The sequence below is a fragment of the Emys orbicularis genome, chromosome 1 (assembly GCF_028017835.1).
Source record: "Emys orbicularis isolate rEmyOrb1 chromosome 1, rEmyOrb1.hap1, whole genome shotgun sequence".
In the NCBI taxonomy this organism is placed as follows: domain Eukaryota; kingdom Metazoa; phylum Chordata; order Testudines; family Emydidae; genus Emys; species Emys orbicularis.
Window position 1 is genome coordinate 22,718,281 of NC_088683.1, and position 15,325 is coordinate 22,733,605.

The 15,325-nt window shown below is 43.4% G+C and overlaps 1 protein-coding gene across 1 annotated transcript in view; it reads left to right on the forward strand.

Annotated features, from left to right (window-relative positions):
* Positions 1 to 15,325, forward strand: part of PCLO (piccolo presynaptic cytomatrix protein) — a 554,357-nt gene that overhangs the window by 284,305 nt on the left and 254,727 nt on the right. Inside the window, exons 5-6 of the mRNA XM_065409113.1 lie at positions 6,571 to 11,722; positions 12,090 to 14,104. Of these exons, the coding sequence (XP_065265185.1) occupies positions 6,571 to 11,722; positions 12,090 to 14,104 (7,167 nt within the window). The remainder of the gene's footprint in view (positions 1 to 6,570; positions 11,723 to 12,089; positions 14,105 to 15,325) is intronic.

The following is a 15,325-nucleotide window of genomic DNA, read 5'->3' on the forward strand; positions in this document are numbered from 1 at the left end:
TGAATAAAAGTTCCAACAATATTGAAACATCCTGTTTTGAAGTTATAATGAAATGTTGCAATTTTTTCCTTTCAAAATGTCTTTTTGTTATGATTTTTTTATTTTGTACTATATTATCTTTTATAAAATAAAATAAAATTAAAAAAAAAGGTTTTTACCAACCCCAAACCACTTCTTTTAAAAAAATTCTTTCTTCGAGAATTTCAAAATTATTGGGTTTAATTCCTAATCAGAACGATTTTTAAATCTCCAACTCCTTAACAAAACAGAGTTTCCATTCTCTGCACAGGTCTGTTCTTAATCCTTGTAAGAATGACTCAGTCTTAGAAAATTTACATAGCATACCTTTTAAACATTCATTTTCTTTTGAACAATATTCTAATTTAATCTAAATAATTTGACATCTGTAAGCAATTTAGCCACAAAACATTTAAATATTACCGTCTCTACTTAGTAATGTCATTCCTACCATGCCAGGGAATATTATAAAGAGATACCTTGAACAACATTGTCAGAATCTGAGTGATGGATAAATATGTAAGAATAAGGGGGATTTGGAAAATGAAAAACTCTTACAGGAAATAGTTAATAATACCTAGCTCTTATACAGTGCTTGTCAAAGGAAGGTAGTATCACCATCCCCTTTAATAGATTGGGTAACAGACACACATCTCTAGTTAACAGGGCCGGTACAAGGAAGTTTCCTGCCCAAGGCGAAACTTCCACCTTGTGCCCCCCCACCGCCCTGAGGCGCCTGCCCCCCCCCCCCGGGAGCCATGCAGCAGCTCCCCACCCCAGCTCACCTCTGCTCCGCCTCCTCCCCGAGCACGCCGCCGCCGCTCTAATTCTCCTCCCCTCCCAGGCTTGCGGCGCCAAACAGCTGATTGGCGCCACAAGCCTGGGAGGCAGGAGAAGTGGAGCAGCGATGGTGTGCTCGGGGAGGGGGCGTAGCAGAGGTGAGCTGGGGTGGGGAGCCCTGCGGCAGCTCCCCCCCCCCCGCCCTGAGGCACCCCCGTGGCAGCTCCCAACCCCCTCGGCCCGGGGAGCCGTGCGGCAGCTCCCCACCCCAGCTCACCTCTGCTCCGCCTCCTCCCCAGCACGCCACCCCCGCTCTAATTCTCCTCCCCTCCCAGGCTTGCGGCGCCAAACAGCTGATTGGCGCTGCAAGCCTGGGAGGCGGGAGAAGTGGAGCGGTGACTGCGCGCTCGGGGAGGGGGTGTAAGAACGCTGTAAAAAAAAAATTGGGGGCACCGCTTTTTGGTGATCCCAAATCTTGGCGCCCTAGGCAACCGCCTAGTTTGCCTAAATGGTAGCACCGGCCCTGCTAGTTAACAGAGAGGTAAAGTGACTTCCTCAAGACTGTCTAGCAGGTGAGTGGCAGAACCAAGGAGAGAACCCAGGTCTCCTGAGTCCCCGTCAACTGCTGCAGCTGTTAGGCCACACCTGCCTCTAAGGCTGCAGTGATTTAGAGCTTTAAACAGAGGGTTTAATTGCTGTAATATAGGTACCTCCGACACATTTTTAATTTTCATAGGAATGAAAATGAAAACTGCAAATGTAGCCTCTCTAGCAGGCCAGTCCAACTCCATGGAAAAATAATCTTGTCCTCTGCCAGTAGAAAGACATTACCATTGAATTAGGTGGGAATTGGAGCAGGGTTTAAATTGGCAAGCTTACGGAAAAAAGGCCCTGTAGGTTTGTACACCATTCCGGAAAGCCTGCTGAACTTGACTGTATGAACCTGAGTCCCTTCTAGTTTTGACAGTGAAGCAGTTATATGTTTGCCATCAACTTCAGGCCCCTAATGTTGTTCTCTGACAGTGGTAACAGTAATTTCACCATCCCACCTACATAGCCCTCACGCGCACTGTATTTTCCTTCAAATATCATCATTCATCAAAACAAGTTGTTCTACAGTTATAATTGCCTTGAATGTAAGAAGTGATATGAGGCATGCAATGATACATCACAGGTAAATTAGATGTATGTTGCCTCAAAACACTCTGATGTGTCTTATTATATTTGCATGATGTGTATCACCAGACACGCAACTATACACATGGGCGTAAGGCGTAAAATAAATTCTTGTAAATTGTTCTCCTCCCATAGTGGATTTTTAAAAAGCTCATTACATATATTCTTATAGCTCAGGGGTAGGCAACCTATGGCACACGTGCCAAAGGCGGCACGCAAGCTGATTTTCAGTGGCACTCACACTGCCCGGGTCCTGGCCACCAGTCCGGGGGGCTCTGCATTTCAATTTAATGTTAAATGAAGCTTCTTAAACATTTTTAAAACCTTATTTACTTTACATACAGCAATAGTTTAGTTATATATTATAGACTTATAGAAAGACACCTTCTAAAAACCTTAAAATGTATTACTGGCACGCGAAACCTTAAATTAGAGTGAATAAATGAAGACTCAGCACACCGCTTCTGAAAGGTTGCTGACCCCGGTTATAGCTAATAGAAGCACGTTAATATTTTAGAGCAAATTCTGCTCCCCAGTTGTGCAATGTGGAACTTCTCTGCACAATGCAGGCCCCTATTACGGACTACACAATTCCATGAGTAGAGCTCCCTCTGGTAGCAAGGGGAGCTCTATGCAGAGAATGCAGTAAGAACGCTCATTGCGGATTAGAGACTAAATGTTTATAAGCTGTCATCTCATTTGTTATTCAGTGATTACAAGAGAGGCTGTTTCTAGGCAAGGGACCAAAGGGCACAGAAGAGCTTGGGCTGGCAGTGTTCAACGCTGGGACGACAAGCAGTAGAACTACCTCTAGCTCTTTTAGCCTGTTCTGTCAGGGGATAGCAGGGGATAAATTACAGTTTGGACTCCATAGATAGCCCTGTCAGCAGCAGCTAGAGGGGGATGTGCCTGAATCGGTTCATCTCCTGGCTGCCCTGACCCAGGGCTGTCCCTACCCATACGCAAAGAACGCAGCTGCGTAGGGCACCAGGAAATTTGGAGCACCAAATTTCCTGGTGCCCTACGCAGCTGCATGCTGCTCCAGCCCCTGCGCTGCCTCTTACCTATGGCCCCCACCCCAGCCCCGCCTCTTCCCACCCCTGCTCCACCCCATCCCCGCCCCCACTTCAGCCCTTCCCCTGAGGACTGCCGCAGGGCAGGCCTGACCCTTCACTCACCGACCCGGCCCCAGCCCACTCTGCTCCGCTGGCTCCCAGCTGTGCCGCCGGTGAGTGCTGGGGGGTGGTTCCTCCCTGCGCCACAAGTCACAAGGCTGGGCGCCGGGGGAGCAGTTGCTCTACCCTGTGAGTGCGGGGTCGGGCCTGCCCTGCACTCACCGGTCGGCAGGAAGTGGAGCGACCTGGCCCCAACCTGCTCCCCTCCGCCAGCTCGTGCTGGGGGGCGGTTCCCCCCTGCCCTCCAAGCCTGCCCCTGCCCCCCGCGGAGGCCTGGGCCCAGATACCCCCCAACACACACACAGAGGCCTGCCGCGGGGGGGGGGGGGGGGGCTGCGTATGGCACCAAAATGGCTAGGGATGGCCCTGCCCTGACCACTCATCCTGTCTGGTCTATGCCTGCTGGCTCCAGACCACAGCAAAACAGAGGCGACTGTCTCTTCTGGGAGGATTTTCCACAGCCAGGAACCTACAGCCCAGGTTCCATTGGCTTTCACCAATGGGACCTAGTGAGGCAGTCAAGCCCTAGGAGTCTGTTTGATCATGATTTTAATTTGATCGATGTTTTAATTTAGTAGCTCATCAAATTTATCCATGAAAGGCTCCATGTTATAAAAGCTAAAATAAATAAATAATTACAGATAGATTTTGAATGAGTATAAAGTTTTAGGGTTACGTCTACACTTTGAGCTGGGGTGTCTAGGAGACATACTCATGCTAGTTCTCATCACATTAGAGAACTAAAAACAGAATCTAACCGCAGTAGTGTGAGTGGCAGGAAGCATAGCTGCCCCAAGTACAAGCCCATGAGAGACCCTAAGCACGTACTGAGGGTGGCTGGCCCATCCTGCAGCTCATACTGCTGCAGCTACACTCTATTTTTAGCATGGTAGCTCAATCAGCGCCCTGGCGAGTATGTCTCCTTGAGATGGGAATCACACCCCCAGCTCCAAGTCCAGATATACACCTCTACCTCGATATAACGCTGTCCTCGGGAGCCAAAAAATCTTACCGCGTTATAGGTGAAACCGTGTTATATCGAACTTGCTTTGATCTGCCAGAGCGCGCAGCCCCGCCCCCCCGGAGCGCTGGTTTACCGTGTTATATCCGAATTCGTGTTATATCGGGTCGCATTATATCGGGGTAGAGGTGTACCTTAGATGTGAAAACCTCATGGAAAAGTTCAAGTGACTAAAATAAGACATAGACATGCTCTGAAAAATTTCCTTTAAATGCTTGCTTTGTTGGCAAAAGGAAAGAAAACAGGCAAACCTGTTTTGTTTTGTTTTTTAAAGGTTATATTTTAGTGTGGCCCTTATATGAAGATTAGATGTGATGCTGTTGATTTCCAGGGTAGTTTTCTCTGAGTAAGGAGAGATAAATGGTGTCCTGGGTCATACTGATTTCCCAATTGTTATTGAACAAAAAATGTTTGGAGTCCAATAGATTAACTCTCAATAGCATTTTAGTGTCAGGGTTACCACCAGAATTGTCAAAAGAAGTGAGTACTTCTCGTGGCGCATGCCTTAGAAAATACAATGGCATTGGTCCTGATATCAGATATTTGGGCACACGGTATTTCGTCTATTCAAAGGTTAATACCTAACTTTGCAAAGTGTACGGTAAAGCATTCCAATGTAGCTGAGACTGATACCAATGTATTAATATAACATTAATTAATATACAGTATGAAGAGGGTAGTTGTTTTAGCACAGTGTGTCTATACACACACAACACATCCAGCACAATGGTAAGGTGCTTTGAATATAAATCATAATTATTTTAAAAATCTCACCCTGATTAATCTTCAAAACTCTAATAATTGGCAATAAGAAATATTTTTCTACAAGGGTTTTTTTAAATGGAATTGCAAATAAACTCTCTATAATTAAAAAGACCTGAAGGTAAATATAAGTGTAATAGTAAAAGTAACTGTTCACCCCATTTCAATAACAGATTTGCTTCACAATAAGTTTCCATTAAAAACAACTTTTTTCTGATAAAATAAGTAGACAAAACAAAGCTTCAAATCAGTCATTTGCTACAGTCCAGGGATGGCCAATATTGGTCAGCAAAGGTGCCGAATATTGCTTAGTTATTTACTGAAGGCATAAACCTGCGTAGTGAACTTGTCATGGCATGGGGGGCAGGAGGCTTTTGGATAATGGCTTTCAAGATGCCAGTGGAGGCAGGGACACTTGTCAGTGAAAGTGGGATATGTTGTCAGCTAGGAGGCAGTATGGGTTCCTGTCATTTAGGGGAGGATAAGATATTTTATTAGCTGGATGGGGGGCCCTTGTCGCTAGGAGGTGTAGGAATGTTTGGCAGCTGGGAGACAGTTTGAGGGATAAGTCTCATTCAAAAACAGGAGTATCCTTGGGGTGAAGGTATTGCCAAAAGAGATGGATGGGTGGTTTTGTCACCTTGAAAGGAGGCTAGAAGCACTTGGTCATGTATGGAAAGTTCTGGAAGTTAGGAGGGTAGTCAGGGACTTTTAACTAGTGATAAGGAAGGCTAGTACAGCTGGGAAGATTGGGTTGGTTTTGGTTTTCAGTTAGGTGTGTCTGCCTCGTAGGCTTTTTTCTCTTCTCTTCAGATCACTGGCTGACCTTCCTGTTTTTCTCCTTATGACTCCACTTTTCTAGCAGCAGCAACTACCTACATTACCAAGGAACTTAGAGCCCATCTGCTTCTATACCTAGGCACTGGGAAAATTCCTCCCAGTTGAATTTTTGTGCACTCTGCCATGCAGTAGATTCTGTGGTGTTCCAGATCCCATTCACTCACTTCAGTATTTCATGCATTCTGCTTCATCCTAGAGAGTTCAGCACTGGGAGGCAGAAACCAAAGGCCCATCATCCTGGCAGGTGAGGTTATTCTTGGGGACGGGAGATTACATTGGGAAAGGAGGCAGTAGATGCCAGAAATGCTGCAGGCTGCAATATAGCAATCCCTGTTCTACTATATCTACAACTACTTAGTCAGCTTTGTATCCTAGGTGATTAAAAAACCACATTTAAACTAAACCCATCAAAACCTTGCATTGATCATCTACTACTGTGCAACAGACTATAATGAGAAAGTGTTCTGAAAGATAGACTACAGTATTTATTTATGTTTAAAAATAAAAGATCATTAAGCGCCTAACATGATTAAATCAGTTGCCTGTGTGAACTGTCATGCAAAGCATAATTAGATTAAATTGAAAAAACCTCATAATTTGAGGATCTTTTTTTAGATGTTTTAAGAGCTTTGCCTACTAAAATTAGTGTTTCATTAATTTATGGTTTGATCTTCTGGTTTAAAATACTTCTTATCATAATGTTTCATTGGGGACATAACTCTTCTTTGAGAAAAAGCCTTGTATGTAATTGCCTGGCGACATTAAGAATTGATATATATATACATATTTATTTTCTAGGAGCAGGAGGTTGACAAATCAGACACATCAATCTCTCAGCAACAGAGAAGTCCACAAGGTCTGAGTGACACTGGGTATTCTTCTGATGGGATATCAAGTTCACTTGGTGAAATTCCAAGTCTTATCCCCAGTGATGAAAAAGATTTACTCAAGGAACTTTCTAAAAAAGACACTTTTTCGCGAGAAGGCAGTCCTTCAAGCCCCTCAGATCTTGCCAAGTTGGAAAGTACCGTTCTATCAATTTTGGAAGCTCAGGCAAGTACACTTGCTGAGGAAGAGTCTGGGAAGACCAAAGATCTTTATGGTATATATGGCGAACAGACAAAAGATCCACATAGAACAAAGCCTTTGCCAATGACTCCAGAACCTTACAGTTCAGATGAGGAGGATCTGGAAGACATTCAAGAAGAAGATGAAGAAGGTCTTGAAGAAGATGGAAAACAAAGTGTTCCAACTCAGAAAGACTATAAGGAAAAGACGGATGCAGTAGATGATATATCAACAAGAAGGCAACGCTATGATTCTGTAGAAGACAGCAGTGAGAGTGAAAATTCTCCTGTCCCAAGAAGAAAAAGACGAACTAGTGTTGGCTCTTCAAGTAGCGATGAGTACAAACGAGAAGACAGTCTAGGATCAGGTGATGATGAAGACTTCATTCGAAAACAGATTATAGAAATGAGTGCTGATGAAGATGCCTCAGCTTCTGAAGATGATGAATTCATTAGGAACCAGCTTAAAGAAATCAGTGTAATTGAAAGCCAAAAGAAGGAAGAAGCGAAAATCAAAGCTAAAGGGACAGCTGGAAAACATAGAAGGATGATGCGGAAAAGTAGCACAAGCTATGATGAGGATGCTGGAAGACGTCACTCATGGCACGATGATGATGATGATGATGATGATGATGATGAAACTTTTGATGAAAGCCCAGAACCAAAATATAGGGAAACCAAAAGTCAAGACAGTGAAGAACTCACTGTAACTGGAGGAGGTGGAGGCCTTAGACGTTTCAAAACAATAGAACTCAACAGCACAATAACAAATACATATTCTGAGGAATCTGAACCACAGAAGGGTAGCTTATATTTTGATGAAGAGCCAGAGCTAGAGATGGAGAGTCTTACAGATTCACCAGAAGACAGATCCAGGGGAGAAGGGTCTTCTAGTTTGCATGCCTCCAGTTTTACTCCAGGTACATCTCCCACATCTGTGTCATCTCTCGATGAAGATAGTGACAGCAGTCCTAGTCACAAAAAAATGGGAGGAGAAGGCAAACAGCAGCGCAAAGCCAGACACCGGTCACACGGTCCTCTTCTTCCCACCATTGAAGACTCTTCAGAAGAAGAGGAGCTAAGGGAGGAAGAAGAGCTGCTAAAGGAACAAGAGAAACAACGTGAATTAGAACAGCAGCAAAGAAAGAGTTCTAGCAAAAAATCTAAGAAAGACAAAGATGAACTAAGAGCACAGAGAAGACGGGAACGTCCAAAGACCCCACCAAGTAATCTTTCTCCTATTGAAGATGCATCTCCAACAGAAGAGTTACGACAGGCAGCAGAAATGGAGGAGCTGCACCGGTCTTCCTGTTCTGAATATTCACCAAGTATTGAGTCAGATCCTGAAGGATTTGAAATCAGTCCAGAAAAAATAATAGAAGTGCAAAAGGTTTATAAGTTGCCTACAGCTGTCTCTTTATATTCTCCAACAGATGAACAACCTGTTGGGGTCCTAAAAGAAGAAAGTAGTCAAAAAACATTAAAAAGTGCTGAAGAGGTATATGAGGAAATGATGCACAAATCCCATAAATCCAAACTATTTCAAAGTGCAAATGAAAAAGAAGTGTTTGAAAAAGACTCTTTATATGGTGGCATGTTAATAGAGGATTATATTTATGAATCTTTAGTAGAGGACACATATAATGGAACTATTGATGCTAATCTTGTAATGAGACAAGATGAAAGTAGTGAATTTATTCAGCAGAGAGGGAGAGAGAAAAAAATAAAACCTCCAGATCAGATTTATGAAGAAACTATGCACAAAATTGTAGATCGACAGAGAGACTATTACAGTGTAGAGCCTTTGCATTCAATTGTGCCTCAAGAAGACATTGTGTCTAGTTCTTACATTATACCAGAAAGTCATGAGATAGTTGTACTTGACAGTGTTGTAACTTCCACCACTGAGGAAAAGCAGTTGTTAGATGCAGATGCTGCTTATGAGGAGCTTATGAAACGACAAAGAATGCAGCTAACGCCAGGCTCCAGTCCAACTCAGCCGACATCTGATTTAATTCCTGCGCCAGATACAAACGTATTTATAGTTGGAGATATAGGGGATGGTGAATCTTTAGCTTCAAGTGCTCCTCTGACAGTTTCAGATACAGCTTCAGTCAGCAGCACAGTGCTTTCTATTCCAGATGTTAAAATAACTCAGCACTTTACTACAGAAGAAATAGAAGATGAATACCTAACAGATTATGCCAGAGAAGTTCAGGAAATCATTTCTCACGAAACGTCAATGTTGACCTACTCTGAGGCATCAGAAAGTGTGACATCAGTTTTACCTTACGATACACCTTCTCTTACATCATCTACATCTTCAATTTGTACCACTGATAGCTCATCACCTATTACTGGAATAGATAGCACAACTGCAGGTTATGTAGACATAGCAGATGTTGTAGGTAAATTAGTACATCCTGAAGGTATTGGCACAATAGTTCAAGTTCCCTTAAGTTTCACAAAAGAATATTCTGAAATAAGCACACCTTATGAACCTGTTACTGTTCTCCCTAAAAAGACAGTTGTATCCACAGATATGGCAAGTGTGGATCGTGGTGTAATTTCTTTGCCTGAAAATGCACCTTCTGTCGTCACAACTATGGCTATAAAACCCAAGCAATATACTTCTGACTCCACTACCTTTGATTCACCCAAACCAGAAAAAGACACAGCCAGAAAAATTAAAAGTACAGCTGATGCTGGTATTGCTAAAGTACTTTCTGAGGATGTACACAAAGGAGCTGAGTTTGACATGACAAGGATTAACTTGGCTGAGGCAGCATCTGACCTACCTCTTGAGTGTGTAACATCAGAGCCAGCCCCAGTCACATCCTCTGTATCTACTACCCATGTTACAACTAAGACCAGCACTGTATCTGCATTACCATCTATTGCTTCTTCAGTTCCTACTGTAACATCCAAAGTATTCTCATTTTTTAGAAGCTCTCCTTTGGATTCTTCAACCCAACCATCTCCACCACCTCCACCCCCTCCTCCTCCACCTCCACCACCTCCACCTCCCCTACCATTACCCCCACCTACTCCACCAAAGCCAGCTATTTATCCCAAAAAGAAGCCACAGGTTAAGACTCCAGTGACAACAACTCCTGCAGTGGCACCTTCATTTACTAGTGTTGTAGCCATAGAGGCCACAGAGGTGTTAAAGAACAACATGGCATCTGCCCAAAAAATATACACCCCGACACCACCTCCTGTGCCACCCAAGCCATCCTTAATTCCAGCGGGGCTTGTGTTCAGTCACAGGCCCGTTGAGGTAACTAAGCCTCCAATTGCTCCTAAGCCAGCAGTTCCTCAGCTCCCAACAGCTGCTCATCAGCCAGCAGAGAAACAGCCAAAACCAACAGGTCAGTCAAAACCAACAGGTTTGTCATTGAAAAGTATGACTTTGAATTTGGTCTCTTCAGCAGAGTGCAAGTTGACATCCCCTACGTCCCCTTTGTCTCCACACTCTAATAAATCTTCACCAAGGCTGACCAAACCCTCGCAGGAAACCTATGTTGTTATCACATTACCATCTGAACCTGGAACTCCCACAGAGTCTATAACTAGTCAAGCTATTACCAGTTGGCCTTTCGGGTCATCCTCTAAGGAACAGCTTCCCCAAAATGTGCAGCCTCTGTTTACTCCATCTATGAAAGCCATGGAGATTCAAAGTATGGGAGATCACAGCATGTATGTTTCAGGTGCTTTGCAAACGCTTGCCACTGTTCCTGTCACAGCACAATCAACTTTTGAAACAGTCCCTAGTTCGGTAACACAGTTAATAACAACAGAGGTGACCAAGACCACAGTGTCTGTGGTTAAAAGCTCAGTTCCCACTGTTGGTTTAGGTAATGTCTCCATTACTATACCTCCAGAGCCAACACAAATAGGTGAGCAACCCCGGTGTAGAGAGAAGGGAAGATTCCATCTGTTTGGTGATGTTATTGACCTTCGTACTTTAACTAAAATGGATAAAATGGATATTGAAATGACAGACAGCTGTATGGATCTGTCTGCTGTTCCCATGGATGTGAGAAGACAAACTATGGCAAGCGATATATGTGGGCGGCCAGTAAGTGCAGTCCAACCAGCTATCATAAATCTTAGCACTGTGTCAGCTGCAGAACCCTCTCTAGCACTAGTCTCAGAAACAGTAACAATAATGACCTGCACAGCTACTGTAAGTTACACATCAAGTACAGAGAGCCTTGTAGATCTGGGGCATGCAATGACAACACCACTGCAGCTGACAACATCAAAACATTTTGAGCCTGCATACAGAGTAATAGGCAGCCAGGCATTCTCTGCAGGTAGAGATGAAGTGCCAATAAACTTATCCCTGGGTACTTCAACACATGCAGTGTCATGGGCTACTGCAATGCCTGTTACTGTACCTCCTGTTGGTATGACAAATGGTTGGACTGATGTCTCCACATCCCAGGAGCTAATAGAGAGTGGAGCAGTTGACCTTAGCACCACAAAATCCCACAGAACAGTGGTGACAGTGGATGAAGTTAGTTCAGGAGTTGTCACCAGTGTAATAGAAGAAGATGAAAAGCCTGTTGATCTGACTTCAAGGGGAAGAGCTGTTTGTTGTGATGTGGTTTATAAATTACCATTTGGCAGTAGCTGTACAGCACAGCAGCCTCCAACCACACTGCCTGAAGATCGGTTTGGTTACAGAGATGACCATTATCAGTATGATCGCTCAGGGCCATATGGGTACAGAGGATTTGGAGGTATGAAACCATCCATGTCTGACACTAATTTATCAGAAGCTGGTCTTTTTGTGTACAAAAGCAAGAATAGCTTTGATTATCGAGTTGGGGCAACAGATGCAGCAGTAGATCTAACTTCTGGAAGAGTCACTACAGGTCAGTATGAAACAGCAGCAGATCTTTCTTTGAAATATAATTGTGGTGTTCCTCATCTCATATCAGGATAATTTTTTTTTATTTTTCCTCCTGTTATTATGTTTTCTGTTGGACAGTGTGACAAATTATTCTGGATTACACATGTATTTTATTTCTTCATTTTACATATGTGTTTTGCACAGAGGTCCTGCATGTGCCTGCATGTTCAGCAATGCTTTTTTCTTCACGTCTAAAGTAGATCATTAACCTGAAGATTTGCATGCAGTTCCCCACCCCTGTTTAATTCATCAAGATGGGATGGCTTTCAGAATCCACAAAGCAGCATTCTTTTTGGGGACTGGACTATAACTCTGCCCTATAATTTCAGGTGAGGTAATGGATTACTCAAGCAAGACCACTGGTCCTTATCCAGAGACTCGGCAGGTGATTTCAGGCATCGGAATTAGTGCACCACAGTATTCCCAAGCAAGAATAGTACCATCTCTGGGATCCCAGTATGGTGTTGGAAGTGTGTTAAGATCCTCTAATGGTGTCGTTTATTCCTCGGTTGCAACTCCGATCCCAGCCACATTTGCCATAACTACACAGCCTGGTTCTATTTTCAGTACAACTGTCAGAGATTTATCTGCTGTCCAAACAATTGACTCAGTGTCCTCATTATCAACCTTGCAACAGAATCAGCCACTTCCAAGATCATACAGTTTCTTGACAACAGTGGCAGCTGAAAAAGACAATGCAGTTACTGGCATTGATATTGACACAGGGTTGCAACCTGGCACTATAGAAACTATTACCACTGAGCCAACTAACCTGATGCCTGCTTTAACTATAGCTTCTGAAGCTTTTACAGATGTACTTGAAGATGAAGTTGCACTTCTCATTGCCCCTGAAGAAGACAAACAGCAGCAGCTTGAATTGCAGCGTGAACTGCTTGAGCTTGAGAAACTTAAGCAGCAGCGCTTTGCAGAGGAACTAGAGTGGGAACGTCAGGAAATCCAAAGGTTTAGAGAACAAGAAAAGTTAATGGTCCAAAAAAAACTTGAGGAGTTGCAATCCATGAAACACCATCTCTTATTTCAGCAAGAAGAGGAGCGACAAGCTCAATTCATGATGAGGCAGGAAACCTTAGCCCAGCAGCAATTACAGCTTGAACAATTTCAACAACTTCAACAGCAGCTTCATCAGCAGCTGGAAGAGCAAAAAATTCGCCAGATATATCAGTATAATTATGACCCTTCTGGAACTGTCTCTCCACAAACAAGCACAGACCAAGCCCTTCTGGAAGGGCACTATGCTGCTACAGAAAATGGCCAGTTTTGGACTAGCGATGACCCAGCCACCACAGCTTCCACTGTGCTGGGCATTGAAATTCCACAAAGCCAAACATGGTACACAGTTCAGTCAGATGGTATTACCCAATATATATCTAGGCCTGGTATGCTAAGCTCTGTTTCAGAAATGTCTCTTAAGGACATGGATATGAGAGAGGAGAAACAACTGAAAAAGAGGAGCTCCATGCCAAAATTGCGTGGTCAGTATGACAAGCTTGATGAGACTCTGGAAAAAGAGCCCAGTTGTTTTAAAAAAATAGTGGACAGTGGAGTACAAACCGATGATGAAGATGGTGCAGACAGAAGTTACACAAACAGGAGAAGGAGAACTAAGAAGAGCGTTGACACAAGTGTTCAGACAGATGATGAAGATCAAGATGAATGGGATCTTTCTAACAGATCAAGAAGAAAGTCTCGTGTTGGGAAATATAACGAGGGTACCACTGAGGTAGACAAGGCTAAGCCATTTTCCAAAGTGTCTAGCATTGCAGTTCAGACAGTGGCAGAGATCTCTGTACAGACAGAACCTGTAGGGACGATAAGAACACCTTCAATAAGGGCCAGGCTGGATGCTAAAGTTGAAATCATTAAACATATTTCAGCTCCAGAGAAGACATACAAAGGAGAAAGTTTGGGATGTCAAACAGAAACAGACTCAGATACACAGAGTCCCCAGTACTTGACAGCCACGTCTCCACAGAAAGATAAAAAGCGTCCAACACCATTAGAAATAGGCTATTCATCCCATCTTCGTGCAGATTCCACACTACAGGTAGTCCCTTCCCCTCCTAAATCTCCCAAAGTTCTATATTCACCCATTTCACCTGTTTCACCGAGCAAAGTTATAGAATCTGCCTTTGTACCCTATGAAAAATCCATCACTGATGACATCAGCCCTCAGAAAATGCTACATGCTGATATTGCCAAGGGTCCTCCACTGAGCCCAAAATCTGCAAAGATGATGCAGCGCTCTATGTCGGATCCTAAGCCCTTGAGTCCAACAGCAGAAGACACTTCCAGATCTCAGTTTCAGTACACTGAGGGATTTGTGGTAAGAATTGTTTGTTTTTTCTTTCTTTAACATCAAAACTGTGAGGTTCACTTTTTATGCAACATGAGGGATGTTTCACTCATTAACAGGATCTGTTCACAAAAATTGTTTATACACCATGCTGAAAAAGTACCATGATGTGTCAGAAGCTTGTTGTGGTGATTATTTGTTTCATTGCTTGTTTTGGAAAATGAAGAGAGACCCACATTATTTTCTCAATGAGGTATTAAAAGACACACCATGGTATCACCTAAAACTAAGCGGGTACTTACAATTTTGGATGCTAAGATTACTACCAACATTTTTTTCAGTGAACTACATTCACATGCATTCTAACAAGGATCCTTTTTTCCCCACCAAGTTCCTATGCTATAGTGTGGAATGCAGATACACTAAGGTGCTGAATGCATGTGCCTTTCAAGGTACCAATAACCCCAGACTTACTTCTGGCTGGTTGAACTATCCTTTTTGTCCCCATTGGAAAAGGGAAGGAGAATTTCTCCCTGGAGTTCTCAATTAAGTAAGGATTCTCCTTGTTCTCTCAATTTGTACTTGTTTGACCACTCCCCATTCCTAGAAGTCTCATATCACAGCTACCATCTTTCTGGATAAGGAGAAGTAGGTGGGAGTCACCTGTATGTTCAGTGCTGCTTCTTATTGGCCATGGGGGTCAATTTGAAATAACAAGAGACATTCCCACCCCAGGAAATCAGTGTATAATTTGTGGAGCATTCCCTGGGAAATGAAACATGCCGCTGGCTGAGAATCAAGCCTGTATTCTTTTTATTATTTGAGAAGGAGGAGAGAGTCATCATTTAGTATCAAGTATCAAAGGGGTAGCCGTGTTAGTCTGGATCTGTAAAAGCAGCAAAGAGTCCTGTGGCACCTTATAGACTAACAGACGTATTGGAGCATGAGCTTTCGTGGGTGAATACCCACTTCGTCGGATGCATGTAGCCACGAAGTGGGTATTCACCCACGAAAGCTCATGCTCCAATATGTCTGTTAGTCTATAAGGTGCCACAGGACTCTTTGCATCATTTAGTATATTCCCAATTGTTCCATTTGTGTGTGGGTGTTCCCTTTGTTCATTTGAATGTGCTGTTGTTTAGTCGTAAAAGGCCAGTGGGAGACCTCACTCTGGTTTCTCTATTAATATTCTGTGTTTTTCTTCTGTGTTTAGCTATGTTTGGACGTGTGAGTGGTTCCAGGATATGGCAT